The sequence below is a fragment of the Corythoichthys intestinalis genome, chromosome 3 (assembly GCF_030265065.1).
Source record: "Corythoichthys intestinalis isolate RoL2023-P3 chromosome 3, ASM3026506v1, whole genome shotgun sequence".
Classification (NCBI taxonomy): Eukaryota; Metazoa; Chordata; class Actinopteri; order Syngnathiformes; family Syngnathidae; genus Corythoichthys; species Corythoichthys intestinalis.
The window spans coordinates 28,037,710-28,058,448 of NC_080397.1; the positions used below are offsets into that span (position 1 = coordinate 28,037,710).

The following is a 20,739-nucleotide window of genomic DNA, read 5'->3' on the forward strand; positions in this document are numbered from 1 at the left end:
AAACTGCACGTACGCCTACAAATAACAACGAATACTAGAGGTCGACCGATATGGGATTTTCAAAGGCCGATATGCTTTTATGAAAGTCATGATTAGGAAAGGTAAATCATTCATTCTATAAATGTCAATTTTACAGGTTCCATGTTTTTGCTTCCTTTTATAACACTTGCCACTAGGGGGTGCACAAATCACAATTTACAAAGATCATCACCCAAACAGTGAACATAAGTTATCCTGTTATATTGACTCATATCGGGTGAACTTGGAAAAAAAGTCTACTAGTGTATATCAGCCCGATATATTAGCCGGCCAACCTTTATAATGGGTGGGCAAACTGTTCCACAAAGGGCTGCAGTGGGTGCGTGTTTTCATTGCAACTAGGGCTGTCCCAAACGACTAATTTTCTCCCGATTAGTCAGCCAACTATTTTTATGATTAGTCGACTAATCTAATAATTAAATTAAAAAAATTTTTTTTTTACTAATTTAGCAATGAAATTTTTGTTGACGCTTATCAATTCACAGAAAACATATTGGAACACTCAAATAATTTATTAAAGTACAAACAAACACGTAAATAACAATAAATCACAAATAAACAATGAGTTCAAATGCTGATAGAATTAACTAGTGTAGCATCCCGACTGAAAAGATGGTCTCTTAAACTGATGGTTTACAACTTTTATTCCATCCTTGATGTAAACACACCGTAAGAGCTACGGTGCACACAAATAAAGCAACACAATTAGAAATTAGAAAATTAGGCGGCACGGTGGCTGAGTGGTTAGCACGTCTGCCTCACAGTTCTGAGATCAAGGGTTCAATCCCGGGCTTCAGCCTTCCTGTGTGGAGTTTGCATGTTCTCCCCGTGCCTGCGTGGGTTTCCTCCGGGAACTCCGGTTTCCTCCCACATCCCAAAACCTGCATGGTAGGCTGATTGAGCACTCTAAATTGTCCGTAGGTATGAGTGTGTGCGTGAATGGTTGTATGTCTCCTTGTGCCCTGCGACTGGCTGGCAACCAGTTCAGGGTGTCCCCTGCCTACTGCCCGTAGTTAGCTGGGATAGGCTCCAGCACCTCCGAGACCCTCGTGAGGAAAAGCGGCATGGAAAATGAATGAATGAATGAACAATTAGAAATTAACAAAAACTTTTCAACTTTTTCCTTTTAAACCTTATTTATGTATCAATGAATTGCCTATATGAATTGCCTTTACCTTATTACCTTATCATTGACAATCTCTCCCTTGAGTGCAATCACTGTATATACTGTATATATTTATGACCTTTTAACCTTATATAATTTTCTATACCATAAAATAAACCATAACATGAAATAAACCTTTCAATTAGCATTAAGAACAATACTAATAGCACACATTATTTAGTAAGGCGACACCACCCTCTGGTGTACAAAAAATGGAAAAGAAAAAAAAAATTACAAACTGCGTGAAGGCGCTTGAGGTGTTTATTCACGGCCGACGTGCAGCCAAGCTTGGCACTGAAGAGACAGGACAGAAGAGTGTACTCTCCTTTGTTTCTTTGAAATAAGTCAATGTTTTGGACACTCTGGTGCGCTTTTTTTGGCTTTGTGCCGCTTTCCCCGCTTGCAAACAGAGCATCCGACATTGTAACTTTCCACGCATATATTTTTTTAACCCTTCATTAACCGACGAGCACAACATCCCGTCGACGGATTTACGTCATCGATGACGTCGACTATGTCGACTAGTCGGGACAGCTCTAACTTATTTGCAACCCATCAATTTGGTGTCTTACAAGTGCAATTAGTTAATTGCTGTCAGTTGCTTCTTGTTTCCCTGGAGCCCTCATTGGTTGAACTGCCTGTGCTAAATCAGTTGTAACAAAGATCAGTGGCCTGTACTACGAAGCCGGTTTTCTGGCTTAGCAGGGTAACTTCGAGAGTAACTTCATCACGTGCAGCATAATTTATCGGCTAAACGGGACTAGGAAAGGTGGATATGTTGAAACCGAGGAATGTTGCCATGGCAACACACGCCACACGTCAAACCTGGTCATCTCAGAGTTAGATCTTGCTTAACCCCAGGATTCCAATTAACCACGCTCTATAGCAAATAGCACTCCTCTGCGCGCGGATTGTGAGGGGCTCTCTTCGGAGGGCATGGGTTTTTTGGAGACCGCCAGAATTCACTGGCGTGCCCGGACGATGTTCTCTATAAGAGAGCTGCAAAATGTCATTGTTTCTGTCTCTTTACTTCAATATTTTTACAGGATATTCTTTTTATCCAAGTATTTTCCCCAATTGCTAAATAAATGGCATGGTCATGACAAATAACAGTCTTGTGCTAAATGGAATATGAAATAATAAAAATGCATTTATTCAGGACGACATGGCAAAATTACTCCATCATGGACAAAACTATCGACTTCACCTTTACTGTCGCACCTTCCGAACGATATCTTATAACACCTAAATCGGACGTATGTTATTTCCCTTCCTCGGCTTCGGAGAATGTAAACAAACCAAGAGGCGTGACAGCTAGCCGACATGCTAACCCGAACCGAGTGAAGTCTTCGAAGCGGAAAATCACACATAACTAGCCTGGATTATTTGACATGACGACTGGGTTATCGATTGTCTTCGCGGATCGGCAAACCGCGGAGAGCAATTTACAGTTCGTTCCCCGGAGGAGGGCGGCTGCAGTTGTTGTGCAGCTAACGTGCTGCTAATGTGCATGAGGAGAGCTTTTTACATGCCTATCAATGATCAAACGTAAGTAGTCCTTTATTTAAAGAAAGTTTGTAGTGTTTACTTTGTAATAGCTGTATTAATATTTGACATAATACAAAACAAGATGTGTACTCACTTCCTCGTAAGTCCAATGGTACCACAGTAGTCGGGCTTGTTTTGGCCAATATCCACGGTGAATGGGAACCTTTTGAAACTCCAAAAAGGCGCATACGCCTCTCCCTCATACAGAATGATTTTTCTGCAGCCGTTTGGCTGGCGTGATGCAAAAAATAAACGTATTAATCCGCAAAATCAGCTGAATCCTTCGTCCTCATACACAAAAAATTGGGGTGGGGGGGTGCAATAATATCGCATATCGCAATAATTTATGAAATAAATTATCGCACACTAAATTTTTTTATCGCGACAGCCCTAGTATTAAATCTTATTTTATAGTCCAGACAGCAGGTTTTATTTCTTTTCATAGACATAAGTAAACTGGCATATTGACGCATTCACAAATCACACGATCTGTAATTCGCTGCCAACAGACCAGTCGCGCTCTACTCCTGAAGCGGTGTTGGATTTCGCGGTAATGGTCGATTTTAATTCCTCGTAACTCCGCATGATTATCGCGCATTCCTCCTCCATGAAGTAAAATGCCCGTGCCATCGTCACAAGTAGTGTTTGACTCTGGTCTCCGCCCCCTTTTATGTGAACGCGCAGTAGCTCTGACTGGGTTGACACATGTACGACGAATCAACCTCATAATCAGCGTTGTAGCACCAATTGACCACAAACTAGATAACCAGGTTTTGTCAACTCCGGTTACCCGCTGGTAAACTGGATTACTTCAGGGGAGGTTGAACTCTGTTCGTAGTACAGGCCAAAGGACCCAATACGGCCCTTGAGGACCTGTTTGCCCACCCGTTTTATATGAAAGATCAGCACCCAAACAGCTAACATTGGTTCTTCTATTATGTCGGGTATATGTTGGTCAATCTTGAAAAAAGTCCAGATATCGGGCGACCAGTGTTGTCAGTAACGCGTTACTGTAATCTGATTACTTTCTTTCAGTAACGAGGAATCTAACGCGTTCATTTTTCCAAGCCAGTAATCTGATTAAAGTTAGTTTCCTCGGTGCCTGTGCGTTACTATTTTCTTGTTGCCTCATACTGTATGTAGAATGAAGACTACTGTAGTTATGTACGAAGAGCATTTGAATAGAAAATACTGCTCTTGAGTTTGGGAGTGACATCACATCTCACGTTTTCTCATCGGGAAAAAAACGGGTCACGTATATTACCATGATGTGTGCTTGCGCGCCGTCTGCCACGGCGGTCAACAACATAGCATGGCTAGTTGGATACCTATCCGGATGCTAACAGTAAAGGAGCCGGAGAGATACAACAAACGGCTCCATTTGCTCACTGGAGATACAGCAATTACTTCACATATCCGTCCAGTAAAGATGACAAAAATATCTCTGTGCGTTGCAAACTGAGCTGGCTCAGAAAGACTGTCGTACGGTAAAAACTCGACATCTAATTCAACAAGGAAGCACTTGGAATTACAGCACAACGCCAAAAAACTGGAAACAAAGCCGACAGGTTACGAGACAGCCACCACTTCTACAGTTTGTAACCAGTCTTTATAATATGTGTAATTATGTACATTTTATAGTTAGAGTTTGTAATCATAGGCGGTGTTTTACATTTGTGGGACTGGAGGAAAAGCATGTTGAAGACTGAAACAAAAGTCAAAAGTTTGGACACCATTATTTTTGCATTTTATTAGGGCTGTCAAAATTATCGCGTTAACTGGCGTTAATTAATTTTTTTAATTAATCACGTTAAAATATTTGACGCAATTAACGCACTAGGCCCGCTCAGAGAGATTTAAATGTCAGTACAGTGAAAGGCCAACTTGTTAATTGTGTTTTATGGAGTTTTTCCGCCCTCTGCTGGCGCTTGGGTGTGACTTGCATATGTTATGTGGCGTAATGTCGCCCTCTGCTGGCGATTCAGTGCAGCTGATTATTTGGGTTTCGGCGCGCTTTTCTGACGTGCTTATATGTCGACGCGAACTCACACTAATAGACAGTGCTATTCAGACCAGCTAACATCCGCATCCAGTATTTAGTGGCAGTTTTCATAGCCCCATCACACTGTTTGTGTCTAATACATGCATCGCTTGTGAGTTATATTCTTCCTTTGTTTATATTCATGAGCATTAGATAGTTATTGATGATATGTATTTGAATTTGTTCACATATATGGTGAAATGCAGTTACATTGTTAGATGCTTGTGAGCTAATTGGCTAGTGCTACTGCTCAAATGGACACGTGTGTGTACATTTTATGTTATTTCGTGATTTATGCAAGTTATTGACACATTGCCTTGTTATTTTCAGTTTTACAAAAATACAAGAAACGTGCTCCTGTCAAAAAGAGATGACTTCAGTAAAGCCCATGCAACTTTGCCACACCATCTGATTTCTTTTTGGAACTTATGTTCGCTATCTGTCAATTTGTGTACTCACACACATTGAGGACAGAATAGGGCTACTAGTTTATTTTTTGATTGAAAATTTTACAAATTTTATTAAAACGAAAACATTAAGAGGCGTTTTAATATAACATTTCTATAACTTGTACTAATATTCATCTTTTAAGAACTACAAGTCTTTCTATTCATGGATCACTTTAACAGAATGTTAATAATGTTAATGCCATCTTGTTGATTTATTGTTATAATAAACAAATACAGTCCTTATGTACCGTATGTTGAATGTATATATCCATCTTGTCTTATCTTTCCATTCCAACAATAATTTACAGTAAAATATGGCATATTTTATAGATGGTTTGAATTGCGATTAATTGCGATTAATTACGATTAATTAATTTTTAAGCTGTAATTAACTCGATTAAAAATTTTAATCGTTTGACAGCCCTACATTTTATATATTTTCACTACTATTGTAAATTCTCACTGAAGACATCAAAACTATGAACGAACGATGTGGAATGGCAAAAAAAAGTGAAATAACTGAAAACAGGTTTTGTATTCTATATTCTTCAACGGATCCACCTTTGAGGTGTCTCTAAACTTTTGGCCAATACTATATATATATATATATATATATATACAGTGCCTTGCAAAAGTATTCGGCCCCCTTGAATCTTGCAACCTTTCGCCATATTTCAGGCTTCAAACATAAAGATATGAAATTAAATTTTTTTGTCAAGAATCAACAAGTGGGACACAGTTGTGAAGTGGAACAACATTTATTGGATAATTTAAACTTTTTTAACAAATAAAAAACTGAAAAGTGGGGCGTGCAATATTATTCGGCCCCCTTGCGTTAATACTTTGTAGCGCCACCTTTTGCTCCAATTACAGCTGCAAGTCGCTTGGGGTATGTTTCTATCAGTTTTGCACATCGAGAGACTGACATTCTTGCCCATTCTTCCTTGCAAAACAGCTCGAGCTCAGTGAGGTTGGATGGAGAGTGTTTGTGAACAGCAGTCTTCAGCTCTTTCCACAGATTCTCGATTGGATTCAGGTCTGGACTTTGACTTGGCCATTCTAACACCTGGATACGTTTATTTTTGAACCATTCCATTGTAGATTTGGCTTTATGTTTTGGATCATTGTCCTGTTGGAAGATAAATCTCCGTACCAGTCTCAGGTCTTGTGCAGATACCAACAGGTTTTCTTCCAGAATGTTCCTGTATTTGGCTGCATCCATCTTCCGTCAATTTTAACCATCTTCCCTGTCCCTGCTGAAGAAAAGTAGGCCCAAACCATGACGCTGCCACCACGTTTGACAGTGGGGATGGTGTGTTCAGGGTGATGAGCTGTGTTGCTTTTACGCCAAACATATCGTTTTGCATTGTGGCCAAAAAGTTCCATTTTGGTTTCATCTGACCAGAGCACCTTCTTCAACATGTTTGGTGTGTCTCCCAGTTGGCTTGTGGCAAACTTTAAACGAGACTTTTTATGGATATCTTTGAGAAATGGCTTTCTTCTTGCCACTCTTCCATAAAGGCCAGATTTGTGCAGTGTACGACTGATTGTTGTCCTATGGACAGACTCTCCCACCCCAGCTGTAGATCTGTGCAGTTCATCCAGAGTGATCATGGGCCTCTTGGCTGCATCTCTGATCAGTTTTCTCCTTGTTTGAGAAGAAAGTTTGGAAGGACGGCCGGGTCTTGGTAGATTTGCAGTGGTCTGATGCTCCTTCCATTTCAATATGATGGCTTGCACAGGGATCCTTGAAATGTTTAAAGCTTGGGAAATCTTTTTGTATCCAAATCGGGCTTTAAACTTCTCCACAACAGTATCTCGGACCTGCCTGGTGTGTTCCTTGGTTTTCATAATGCTCTCTGCACTTTAAACAGAACCCTGAGACTATCACAGAGCAGGTGCATTTATACGGAGACTTGATTACACACAGGTGGATTCTATTTATCATCATCGGTCATTTAGGACAACATTGGATCATTCAGAGATCCTCACTGAACTTCTGGAGTGAGTTTGCTGCACTGAAAGTAAAGGGGCCGAATAATATTGCACGCCCCGCTTTTCAGTTTTTTGTTAAAAAAGTTTAAATTATCCAATAAATGTTGTTCCACTTCACGATTGTGTCCCACTTGTTGTTGATTCTTGACAAAAAAAATAAATTTCATATCTTTATGTTTGAAGCCTGAAATATGGCGAAAGGTTGCAAGATTCAAGGGGGCCGAATACTTTTGCAAGGCACTGTGTATATATATATATATATATATATATATATATATATATATATATATATATATATATATATATATATATGTATATACACATCTTGACACTGCTCGAGTTCAATCAACTGTTCACGTTGTTGGTGGTAGCGTTTGAAAGCTTAGGTTTAAAGAAATTCTAATTATCCATCTTGCCTCCTCTGATGTAGTTTTGGATAAGCAAAGGATAGTCTCCAAGGTGCTAGTCACATGATCTGTTCGAAAAATGATTTTGACCCATTATGAAAACTTTACGTTGTTGGATTTTTGTTCATTTCATTCATTTTTGTTGTTTGTTTTATTGCTTTACTACTTTTATAGACAGCATTTTAACGCAGGGGTGGGCAAACTATTCCACAAAGGGCTGCAGTGGGTGCGGGTTTTTGTTCATACCCATCATGAGGACAGCCTTTCACCAATCTGGTTTCTTACAAGTGCAATCAGTTGATTGCAGTCAGGTGCTTCTTGTTACCACTGACACTTCATTGGTTAAACTGTCTGTGCTGAATCAGTTGGAACAAAGACCAGGACCCACTGCGGCCCTCGAGAACCGGTTTGCCCACCCCTGTTTTAACGGCTAGGTCTTTATTTCAAAGGGGAAGTTCAGAATTTTTTACCTTAGGCTTAATCGTGGAGTTAGCGGGGGTTTAATTACTCGTTGGAGTTGATTTAAACAAATTCCGTGCAGTTTGTCAGTTATTTGTTAGTTTTAGGGCTCCGGAATGGCTAAGCTAGGGCGAGTCAATGGTGGTCGACTTATTAAACCCCCGCTAACTCAAAGATTAAGCCTTATGTGAAAAACTCAATTACACGCAATGACATTTTTCTGTTATTTTTATGTTGAGGCAGCAAAAGGAGAAAAATTGGTAAATAGTAACTAATAAGTTACTTTAAAAGTAGCTTAGTTACTTTGATAATAATCAGTAAAGTAACTAGATTATTTTTTTGAGGTGTAATCAGTAATCAGTAATTAAATTACTTTAAGTAATCCGTGACAACACTGCGGGCGACCTTTAATTAATACAACCTGGAAACAAAAAAACAGGCAACACAATAAACCTTTTTTCTCAAACGTCTTAGAGCCACAAAAGAGCGATACTGTACATACCGAGGTATCAAAACAATTGGGCACCCTTGTGGGCGAAGGGCCGGTGGGGGAATACGGTGCAAAATCAAACATTTCTTATTTTCAATATGGTCATATGATGTTGTTAGGCCACAACTGGATTAATTACCTCATTACTATTCATCCTTCACACAGCCGGTGGAAATGTCATTCAATCCAACTGCAGGCGACTGGGAGATCAGGATTTTACGATACTGTGCGCTGGTCCGCATGGGAAATGCATTGTTCCTTAAGGCTACCGCTTTTGTCCACCTGCGCCGCTAAAATTGACCAAAACTGAAAGTTCCTTATTATTGCTTTAATTATTTGATTAGGTAATAAAAGCAGGTGTGTTTAAGCATGATCAATATTTAGCAGGTTAGCAAACATTTCCCTTTAGTAACTACCCACATCTGAATCGGCCCAAATGTATTTGCATTCACTTTAGTGGCCGACTGGCTTCCTACTGCACTGAAGTGTCACAGAATTCCATTTTCAGGTAAATAACTGAAAAAAACATATCCTAACTCAAAAAGATCTAATTTACGCAGAATTCTAAATGGTTTCGTATCTCATTGATACAGTGTCTGGTTTTGGTGTATGGCGTTAACATTTTAGTCTTCATTGAACCAAACTTTCATGTTTTTAAAATGCAGATGTCAAGTTCAAGGATGCAAAATATGGAGGGAGCACGCAATTTTAAAAGAGAAAGGCAGTAGACGAGGACCTCGAAGAAAATAGTTTAAGCCAAAACTATGAAAGTGATTTTAACCCTACTTGCTATGTCATTGTCTGCCATTGACAGCATTAGACGTCCAATCCGTTTGAACTGGGAGGGGGGCAGCGAAGCCCCTCCCAGTTAAGATGGATCAGACGTCTACTTGTGACAAACAATTCACACCAGAAGGATAAAAAGAGCCACATGATCGGACGTCTCAAATCGTCAATGACACTAAAAGTGTAAACATTTTGGCATTTGTGGAGTGTCATAGGTCTCAGGGCTCAAAACGGACTCTCACAACATCCTTACTCTGCTGCTTTCTCTTGTTAAAAGGAGGTAGATTGGGAAGTGGAACTGGCCTTCGTGATCGGACGGAGAGGAAAGCACATCAAGGTAAACGTCGTCCGCATTGACGTCACACAAAAGCTTAAGCTGCTGCTACGTCTATCGCCTTGGAGGAAGAAGAGGCCCTCTCCTACGTGGCGGGCTTCACAGTCGCCAATGACGTCAGCGCGCGCGACTGGCAGATGAAACGCAATGGAAAGCAGTGGCTGCTTGGAAAGACGTTTGAAAGCTTTTGTCCCCTCGGCCCTGCATTAGTGACCACCGATGCTGTGAGAGGTAATTCGCGCATTAGTCTGTTTTCGCACATCCTCCCCTCTTGTTGAGGATCAAACAGACTCACTGTATGCCTGGAGCTCCAATGGAAGTATTTTTTTTTGCCACAACAAAGATGATAATGCTCAGATTTGATTGGAATTGTACAATGTGAATTTGCATAATTTTCATACTGGGAGGGAGCTGGTTAAACTAAGCAAACGCTTATGGAAAAATAAGGCGAGACAGTGGTCTTTACATGTATTGCATCAATAAACACCCTAAATATATGTATTTGTTCCATATTCCAGATTGTTCAGTGTACCTAAATGAGATATTTTGTAGAGATATGACTTGAAAACCTCCGGCCGAAAAAAGTTAAAATGCATTTTAGTTTACCACCGAAAAGTGTCAAGAACCCTAGTCCTCTTGTGATGACATAATCAAAACGGCGAGAAGCAACAAGCTGGCTACTTCTGGCTGACTGCCAACTTGTCCGCGGTTCCGCAGTTTAGAAGTATTTTAAGGTTTCAAAGAAGTATATAAATTATTAAACAAAGGAAAAATAAATTTGCTCCATTGCTCGTTCTTAAGTTGCTTTTCCATTGATGTTACATCAATTACAGTGCATTGGAGCCCGTGTGTGAGTAGTTTAGAGTAACTTTAATCAAGTGAGCAGTACACAAAATACAGTAATATTTACATGCATACAGTACATGTGTATTTGCTGTGGTTTAGTACAATACATTTATAGCACGACCACTTCCCTTCTTTTTGTCGCATTTTAAAAATTTAATTTAATTGTAAAAAATTTTGGAAGATTTTTGCATAATTGTGAGAAGGGACCATATTTTATTTCCGCCTGATTGTAAAAAAAATAAAAAGGCCAAGGCAAAGGGCGTTAGAAAAATTAACATGTGTATTATTCGGCCTCTCTGCAGTGTTTCCAATATCTGCAAAGAATTTTGCTTACGGTACATTCCTAGTATTTAGCGATCTTACCAACTAAAGCGGGTGGCCAACAGCAAATAATAAAAAAACGTAATTGAATTTAGGCCGCACATGAAGTGAGTTCTGTTGACATTGTTGCACTTCCCAGTTTCAACACTAGATGGAGTTGGTCACTTGAACAGTGCTTCTCCATTAGCTCAAACTTAATTAAAATCAGTCAATGTAGGTAACTGCAGAATTTCAGAGCTCCTCATGAGTCTCATTTTCATTATACAGTGGTACCCCAAGATACGAAACAAATTCGTTCCGGAGTGTCTTTTGTATCATGATTTTTTTAGATAATGAATCATGTTTTACATGTAAAACGCCTAATTCGTTCCAAACTTAACGACCACATTTAATTTAGCTGTCATGTCCTCTGACTGCCTGTCTTTATTTTTAAAGCTTTGTCGCACACTATTGCTGCTTAAGTAACTAATTCGTAGGTTCCACCTCATTCTACAGACAATTTTTAATCGAGTTAATTACAGCTTAAAAATTAATCGTAATTAATCGCAATTCAAACCATCTATAAAATATACCATATTTTTCTGTAAATTATATATATATTCTATAAAATAAATTGTTGGAATGGAAAGATAAGACACAAGATGGATATATACATTCAACATACGGTACATAAGGACTGTAGTGGGCATTTCACTCTACTGTCATTTAAATCTGTCTATGCTGTCCTCACTCCGAAGAGTCTACTTTTTCCAAAGCTAGACAGCTAGTGAGCGACGCCTTAATAATCAGACTTTTTCCTTTTTCATCTGATTTATTAATAAAATGGACTCAAACCATTGTCCTCTTTAGACCGTCGTAAAACTACAAAAAAAGTACACAAGCATTGCATTAGCAACAACATTAGATTAGCACGCTATACAGGTTCACTAAACATAAACAAAAAGCGTCTCATACAAAAAATAATAACATTTCGCTTACTAACATAATATGTACATTCTTTACAACAACCATACTTACGGACAAATCTTGTCCAAGGATCATATAAGCACAACATTACAACGTAGGCATCAGCCCGAGACGTCGTGCAGCCATATTGAACTGGCAAGAAAACAATAAACCATGTCGCAAAGCGACCACAAGAGTTTGCTGTTAGACAGCACAAAAAGCCTTGCTGTAAAACTTACCAAAAGGCAGAATACTGTCTGAGCGGGACATGTGCGTTAATTGCTAACCCTTTAAAACAATGCGACAAACACACTAGTCTGTACTCATCAGAGAAAGAGAGAGGTGGACTTGATTTATCATTATCATTGTCCGGTGTGATTCTCTCTGCAGTTGTTCTGGGTCACGTTTTACAATTTCTTGGCAACTTCCATTTTTTAACACTCAGGAATAAGTTGCCACATATTTTCTTTGCATTACGTTTTGTTGTATCTTGTCTGAGACACCCAACCATTCTCTAATAAATAATTACCCTTTTAAATTACATAACTTGCATAAAAACTCCTCATAGCTTCTGCAATGGCGTTCCATGTGTAATATTCTGATTGGATGTTTTCCGAGGCACCCTGAAGCGCACGCAACGGTGATGTTGTTTTGTTCATGTGACGCAAGAGTGAGAGGGACACAGGCTGCCGAGAGCCACAGGTTGAGAAAGTGTTGTTCGCCGTTGTGTGATTAAAAAAGAAAGTTGTTTGCACGTCATTATTATTATTGCCAGGAAACCATAACAGGACACCATGCAGCTTCCTTTTTAATGTTGTCCTTATAATGATGATCTGCTGCATCATAAATCACTTTGTGACCTTCCACCTCCATGATGGAGCGTTCTTCATGTTCGCTGGTGTTTAACCGTGAATAAGCAACTGGGTTGTTGACTCCAGGCCTGGCTCCGCCCATTTTGTTGGATGAGTCTCCGGCAAAAATAGAAAATTGCCTAAACCATCTCCGGCGGGCTGTAGCACGCCGGAGATGATCCGCAGTGAATCCCTGACGCGGCCGGTATACGTTGAACAATAGGATATAATGGGAACAGATTTGCTCCGGCGCTATTTTTTGCCGGACCCGGAACGATGATGCATCTGGTGTATTTGGGCCCTCACTTTCCCTCCCGTCCTACCTGCTCTTTGTTGGTCAGGCAGTGAGTGCACTGGAGTTGCTTATTAATGTTGACTGACAGATGATGTTTGATCTTGCCAGAGAAGCGAACATCAAAGCGCCCCATGCGCCAATAATCATTAAACAGTTGCTGTGGCAACTCTAAGCAGCTTGAGCAGATTCGAGTGGACTCACTCAATTAAGTATTTTTTAAGGCCAACCATTTTTCTGCTTTATTGTTTAAAAATAATTCAGTGGGACAGTAACATGTTTGAGGCTTATCATAAATATTACATGTGAAGTGCTTAAAAACCATTTATTACTATAGATATATATATGCATAAGTTTTTATTTTTTAAATCATATTTTGCACAATCTGAATAAATACAATGAACACAAAAATTCTGGGGGGCGCTACTTCGCAGATTTCACTTATCGTGAGGGTTCTGGTCCCAATTAACCACAAAAAATGAGGGATCACTGTATATGAGTGCCAGAAAAGCTTCTCGGCATCACGCTAAGGGGCATACAAGCATCTCGCATCAATAGAATTGATCCATCTGTCTGTCTAATTTTGTATCAAATTGCATCAGAATCATTTGTGCTTACAAGTGAACATGAAAGGAAAATGTCAAGAAAGCAGCGAAAAAAAGTGCTCGGAATTGAAAGAATGAAACATCAAAAGTTTGCATGTTAGCTATCTTTGTAAAGAGTAGAAACTCAGCTGCCTCGCACGTTTGTTACGTTGCTATTTTTTTTGGAGCAATCATGTTTACTAAATGAAAGTGGAAGGTTGGCTCTTACATCCTTGAGTTTTTCTGAAAGTATCCCTCTCTCGAAGAAAAAAGTTTGGACACCCCAGAACTGAAAAATGCCATCACTTCCAGATCCGCACAAGTTGGGAATTCGCTGTCTGCTCAATGGAGAACCTGTCCAGAGCAGTAACACTGATCAGATGATCTTCAAGACTGAGGCCCTAATCTCCTGGGTTTCAAAGTAAGACTGGCATTCTTCCTTCTAAAAAACACTGTATTGCACGTACAAACCCCGAATCACGAGATATTTTACAAGCTTTTATGAATGAAAAAGTCATGAAATATGACAAGCTGGTTTTATCTTATAGCTGTGAAGTGGATAACAGCCTTACTCAAAAAACGTCATTGTGAATAACTCAAATGGAGTATATCTTAACTTGCCTCTTTGCATTCTCCTCTTTCTCTTTTGAGGTTTGTTACATTAACTCCTGGAGACGTGTTCCTGACAGGCACCCCTCCTGGTGTGGGGGTGTTCAGAAAGCCGCCAGTCTTTCTCAAGGCAAGTTCTTTCCTCTGTCAAACTGATAAAAGATCCAGCAAAAAAAAAAAAAAAAAAAAAAAAGCGCATATTTGCGGCACTGCACACGACTGACTGCTAGTCATTTTAACTACTGCTGCAACGTTTAATCGATTAACTAATTAGAAACATAGAAAAAAAGCTTTGAATCCAATTTTGCTGCTTAGCGAATTCTTTAAATTAGAGTGACATTGTAATGGTTTGGTTTCCAAAGTGTCATTTAGTTTTATTGATTTGGGTGGAAACACTGCCCTCTAGTTACAACTGTGAATGACACAACTTTTCTAACATGGCTGAATCCAGCTGCTCTCTGTTAAGACCAACATAAGGTATGTTTTTGTTTGAGCTAATGTTTGTTTATAAATTCGTAATTCAGAAGTATAGCAGTTTTTTGTGGGAATATGTGTTTTAACTATTTGATAAGCGCTTTGTTGAAAAAATAAAAGCATTTTATAGCACTTAAACTAGCGGACTTTTGCTATGCAAGTTAGCCAATTGTTTTTTTGTTGTAATTAGATACTTTTTTATACCGTTTGAGGCTAAGCTCAGGTATTTTAATTTAGTTTTAAATGCATTTATTGGTCTTTCAAAATGAAAGTGTAATCCTGCAAAATTTGAAGAAACACCCGGGAATTTTAATTTACATTCACATTTCATGCCCTTTTGAAAGTGTAATCTTAGGAAGCCAAAATAAATTATTGCAGGCATAAACACTTGTTTCTTGGTTTTACATCCCCTAAAATGTATTTTACGAGGCTTTAAATGTTCATAATTGGATTACTGGATTATTCGAACTAACTAATCGATTACCTAAATAATCGATAGCCTGCAGCCCTAATTTTAAGTCATTCGCCACCATTGCTGGTGAGAAAATGTCCAGTTTGAGTGCTGCTGCCAGTTAAGATGTCCAGTCCAGTCTGACTGGGTCTGCCAGTGAATGATGTTTCAACGCCATCGTCGGCGACAGACATCAAAATGATTGGGCGATGTCAATGGCAGCGAATGAGTTAGAACGTCACGCTCAACTGTTTTTAACATTTTAATGAGACACAGGTGAAAACAAAGTGCTGTACTAATAAGTTTTTTTTTTTTTTTTTTGTCTTTCAGAAAGGAGATGTTGTGGAGTGCCAAATCGATCAGTTGGGATCTATTGTCAATAAAGTGGTTTGAATTGATATGTTAAGAGAAAAACTGTGCTTTTCATTAAATAATTCCATAGTAACAGTTTGCTTGCATACTATATGATAGCTTATTCTCTTAACGCGAGTGTCTTGGTTGAGTATTTTGTGTTCATGTACAAAAATGAAGTGCATGTTTGGCAACACTGGAGGGCAGTAGAGTTCCATACTGTAGTTGCAGTGGCCAGCTGCAGATTAAATAAAAAAGTGTTACTCATGAGCTATAACTCATGACAAGGGCACCCATCTTAAATTAAGAACAGCTTAACACGTTGACAGCGATAGACATCCAATCCATTTGAAATGGAAAGCGCCTGGCAGCGAATAAACAAACTTTTAAAAAGACTGGACGTCTACTACTGACAAACTAATTTAAATTGCCACATGATTGGGTATGTAGCATTGTCAAACGTCATTGAAAGAGTTAAGGAAATGGGGCTTCAGAAATTCCAATAGACTTCAATTTAGTCAGTCAGTTTAATGATGAAATATCCTGAACAGAGCCTTACTAGAACTGACATTTCACATGTGAACTGGGTTATAGTTGAAAAAAACAAAAGTAGCCTCGTTACAATGCGAAGACGGGCGAAGCATCATCACGCCACAACGGAGCCTCGGAGCTGATTGCGGCAACCTCATAACACGGGTCTCCTGCAGCTTTATGCTAATGCTATTACCGAGGAAAAACTTGAAATCAATGTCTCGTAACTGAAAAATCTAAATGCAATTAACCCCAGAGGCCCTGGCAACTCAGCAGTCGGCCTCTCTTCAACGGAACAGTCTCGAGTTCAAACAAACGCAAACGCACTGATCGCTAATGTTGAACATATTAACCTTTGATGTACTGCTGGATAAACCGCTGCAATTTAGCAATGTTCTTTGGCTCCTGGTACACAGGTGTCACCCCCAGTACGACGACTCCTTCCTGAGGCTCCTTCAAGAGGACCTGAAAAAAAGACAAAACTGAACATTAAGTCAATGGCTGACAATGACTGTGATGAACTTCCGATATATTTGACTCGGGAAGGCTGGCACCGACCATTTGCTGCCAGCCCTTCCACGTCAAATGGATGGAATCTCTATAACAGTCAACGGCAGGCAGCGAGCTAAAATCCAATACGTGGTCTACATTATACATTGAGCTTTTGATTACCCTGCCTTCAGTCCGCCCTCTGTCACCTGTAATCTACTTTTTAAAGTCTGTTTTATTTAAAATATAATTTTCAATCAGGAAGCTGTCATCGCTACTGCAAAGAAGAAACCTTGTGCCACTCACATTGTTGTACCTCTATTGTCAAATTACTTTCAAAACGAGTCATCCCAATTCTTTGTGTGCTTTGACTCAACAATTCAAAGAATTACAGGGCGCTTAAAATCCACTTGTCATACTTTAAATCCATTTTGGGAGACAGTTGTGTCTCATGCAAATGGCGAAAACAGCTTTTTTGTGATCGTAACATTGACAGTATGAGCTACGAAGTGCTGCCAAGTAAGCAACTTTTCTGACCTCTTCTGCTTAAAAAGTTCTTTTTTTAACTTCAAGTCTTATCATGCTGTAGTTATATTGAACTACTCAAAATGTATTGTATTGGCTAATTTTAAGGCCGCTAAAGCACTTTTGATTATCCTATGTCATGGTGAAATGCTGGCTTTTCAGTGCTCAATCTCATCATTTGTATTTATTAACCCTTTACTGGGCAAATGAAGTTTAGGTAATAATTAAAATCAAACAATAAAACAACTCCATTTAGACTTGACATCCATCTACATGAAGGTCACATTATGAATCATGTAGACTGCAACATTTGCTATATAAGTTAGGGGTGTAAACTACTCATTTATGGCATTTAGATCTCATGTGGCCTGCACTAAATTATTTTTGGCCAAAAAAAGTTTGATCCATAGACTTCATAATATATTGACAGGGCATGGGGCCGATTAATACGGGGCCTAATCTCTGTGAAAGCCGACCGAGTGCAAACACAGACAAAGAGCTTTTTTATAATGAAAATTCTTGTGAATAAATGCTTAAATCAGTCTCGATTCTTGGTTAAAAGAAAAAAAAAACGGGCAGTTAGCATTTATTTTACGTAAATATGTCGAATGTGATGTTAGTCTTGAAGCCACTGTGGCGCCGCCTTATCACCACAGAGTTTTTTATGTTGAAAATTCTTGTGAATAACTGCTTACATCCCTGAATTCTTTATAGATATGAACATAAAACAGTCTTGATACTTGGTTAAGAGCAAAAAAAACGGAAAATTCTTGTGAATAACTGCTTAAATCCCTGAATTCTTTATAGATATGAACATAAAACAGTCTCGATTCTTGGTTAAGAGCAAAAAAAAAAACAGTGCAGTTAGCATTTATTTTGCGTAAATATTGCGAATTACGACACCAATGCCGTAGTGGTTAATTTCTCCCTTTTTTTCCCACTACGTTTCAAAATGCATGCATGGAACAAAAAATATCATTATCTTGAATCCTTCAACAAATCACAATCCTTCCTGTTTGTATGGGGTACAGCTTTCATACTTTTTCAACCTAAATCCGGCGTTGAATCGCTACATGTGTTTGACAATATCTGCGACCGATTGAGGTGGAGTGTTGGACGGCCCCCTACTTGAAGGCGTGACGCAGTGTCTGGGGAATGTGTCCCGTCAATATCATTTTGAAGTCTATGGTTCGCTCACTGGCTGCCATTGACGGTGCTCGACATCCAATCCTTTTTGACTGGTATTATCAATCAGAAACCAATAACCAAAATATATAATTAAGACCTAGCATCCACACATGGACATTACATTTTTGGTCATATATTCCAAGTAAGGACGTAGGTTTGATCTCAACATTGGTAGGGACGATATAACAGCATAAGCTGCATGTACACTTTTTGCTCGGGATGGGACAATTAATAAGACCAAACAGATTGGGTGAACTGGGGTCAGAGCTAAATTTTTCACAAATATGAACCTAATTAATTATATACTAAATCAGGGGTGCTCATTACATCGATCACAATCAACCAATCGATAGCAATGGGTAGCTTTTTGACACATCCCAAAAATGTTTTCTTTTAATGTACATAATTATTATGTTGTGTTGTGTGATTAACATATGAGGTTATGCAGCACCCGTCGCTTTCTAAGCAGCTTCTTGCTCACATTTTTCCCTGTTCTATAGTTTCCAGCAGAGTTCACTACAATTCTCACAGTTTAATTAACCTTAACAGTGGAAAACACAAACAGAAAGTCTCTAAGCAGCTCCCTACTTCAGTTTTGCAGGTTAGCAAGTTCACACATTTTAATGTTACGCTAACTGATGCAGGTCGGACTTTCAGTAGCAAAATTAATGGTGTGTGTCCCACCTCCACAACATTGGCGTCTTTTTAAATTACAGTGACTGCTGCTGGCCGAAAAATAAAAAAAACTTCTAATATCCCTGGGTGTAAGCGTGCGTGTGTGTCGGGGGTGGGTCAAGTCATCAGCCAATCAAACATGCGTTTGCGGTGGGTGGGTGGAGGTGGATGGGGGCACATTCAGCAAGTGAAAAGGGGTAAATTAAGTTTGAACAAAATTTAAATAATTCACTTAATAATGGCAGGGTCAATTCTATCCTTACAACATGTGAAGGCAATCTAAATTACCTGTATAACTGAACTCATTATATATTGTATTTAAGGTTGCTTAAAGGTTGGCGGGGACAGTTTGAGCATCCTGAAAAGTTGGCAGTGTTACGTCCCGACTGTCCCGATGCAAACCTACGCCCTTGATTCCAAGGGTGTCAAACAAGTGCCAGGAGCTAAATCCGGTCTGCGGGCTTACATTGTAGCTCATTCATATTGTACATACAAAATCACATGCTTTTCTTTTGACATTGGAGCTGTAAAACCAGAAATTTGTGTAATCGAGTGCATGCACTACTGCACTTGGCTCACTTTCGTGCCCGCGGTTATATTTGTACAGTACAGTATGAAGAGCTAAAACGTAAGCCCGCAGGCCGGATTGGACCCATGACGCTTGTTAGACACCCCTGGACTATATGACCAAAAATGTGATGTCCACGTGTGAACACTAGGTCTCAATGATATTATTTTGGTTATTAGTTTCTGATTAATAATACAGTAAGCAGTCATCAATGCACAGTTTAAAAATGGAATTTTGCTATGTCCCTGTCAAGTAGAATCCGATTTAAAAATTAAACAAGATAGTAACTATTTTTGACTGATGACCCGGATAGGCAAATTAATAATTGCCCCTTGAAATAGTTTAGGATATATAGGTCATTGATGCCCTATTTTTAAAAGCGCTGGCTATAGCGGCTGACTTGTCAATTGTAAGAGCTCCAGATTGGCAACTTTTTCAAGACTGATGTCTGCCTATGCACCACTTGGGTGCTTCAAGTGGATCATTTTCACACAGGCTCTTTGTAGATTGGAGATGTAGGATTGAAGCCTTTTCTTTGAACCTCGCAGGTTTAGAGGAGATGAGATCACATCTATTTACATCAAAAAAAAGACGATCTCTCGCGGCCTTCCTTCTTGCGCCGAATATCAAACTGTAACCATCAAGCGTTTATCTGGCCCAGTCAACGTTTCTGTTTTATTCATTCCGATATGAGGTCATCCTCGCGAGCTTAAAACGTGCTCGAAAGTCCAAAGAAAGTAGGATTCCATACTTCATGGCCATATTCGCATGACTCCAGAGGGCAGTAAAAAATTGCGTTAGCTACTTGATGTGATGTCATATATATATTTTATGGCGTATATTCACTGAGCACACACAGCATACATAAAAACTGTCACTCACCCCCAGGTCTATTAGTGTTCCGACTGCAGCGCGAGCAGCCTCCGGTGAGCAGCTCTCTATGAGATACCGCACAAAGGCAGGCATCATTCAAAGGAACAGACATACCCAATAAAGAAAAGGGGAAAAAACTGGTTGAAATAATGGAACAAAGCTATTACAGAGGGACTGGTCGAATTTTTTTCCATTGTGTAGCATTGAGTGGTTTCAATTAGGCGGTTAGGATTTGTATGTGCGGGGGTGTATGTTTTTGGAAGGCAATGTGCTCACCGTAGTGCCGTTTCTTCTTATTCGCCGTATCACACAGATGTGAGCACAGCTGAGTCACAAAATGGGCTTCTGTCGAAGAGAAGATAGGAGGTTATGCTCATTCAAACAGTATGAGCAAGTCATTTATTGTTCTTTATACTATAAAGCATTAGCGTAATATTAGGTGTAAGCGTGTGT

At 39.3% G+C, this 20,739-nt stretch overlaps 1 protein-coding gene and 1 long non-coding RNA gene across 4 annotated transcripts in view; one reads left to right on the top strand and one right to left on the bottom strand.

Annotated features, from left to right (window-relative positions):
- gpat2 (glycerol-3-phosphate acyltransferase 2, mitochondrial) overlaps positions 1-20,739 on the bottom strand; it is a 199,229-nt gene that overhangs the window by 1,847 nt on the left and 176,643 nt on the right. For 2 of the 3 annotated variants that reach the window (XM_057832038.1, XM_057832035.1), the window contains 4 exons: positions 20,563-20,631; positions 20,296-20,351; positions 16,322-16,433; positions 15,944-16,157 (listed from right to left, as the gene is read on the bottom strand). In XM_057832038.1, coding sequence (XP_057688021.1) covers positions 16,147-16,157; positions 16,322-16,433; positions 20,296-20,351; positions 20,563-20,631 — 248 coding nt within the window. In that variant the 3' untranslated portion in view covers positions 15,944-16,146. Of the gene's footprint in view, positions 1-15,943; positions 16,158-16,321; positions 16,434-20,295; positions 20,352-20,562; positions 20,632-20,739 lie in introns of those variants that run through there. The other variant, XM_057832037.1, reaches the window with a different exon arrangement.
- On the top strand, positions 4,797-9,868 carry LOC130913427 (uncharacterized). The gene is made up of 3 exons (XR_009062766.1): positions 4,797-4,905; positions 9,657-9,716; positions 9,782-9,868. It is a non-coding gene; the product is annotated as an uncharacterized LOC130913427 (long non-coding RNA).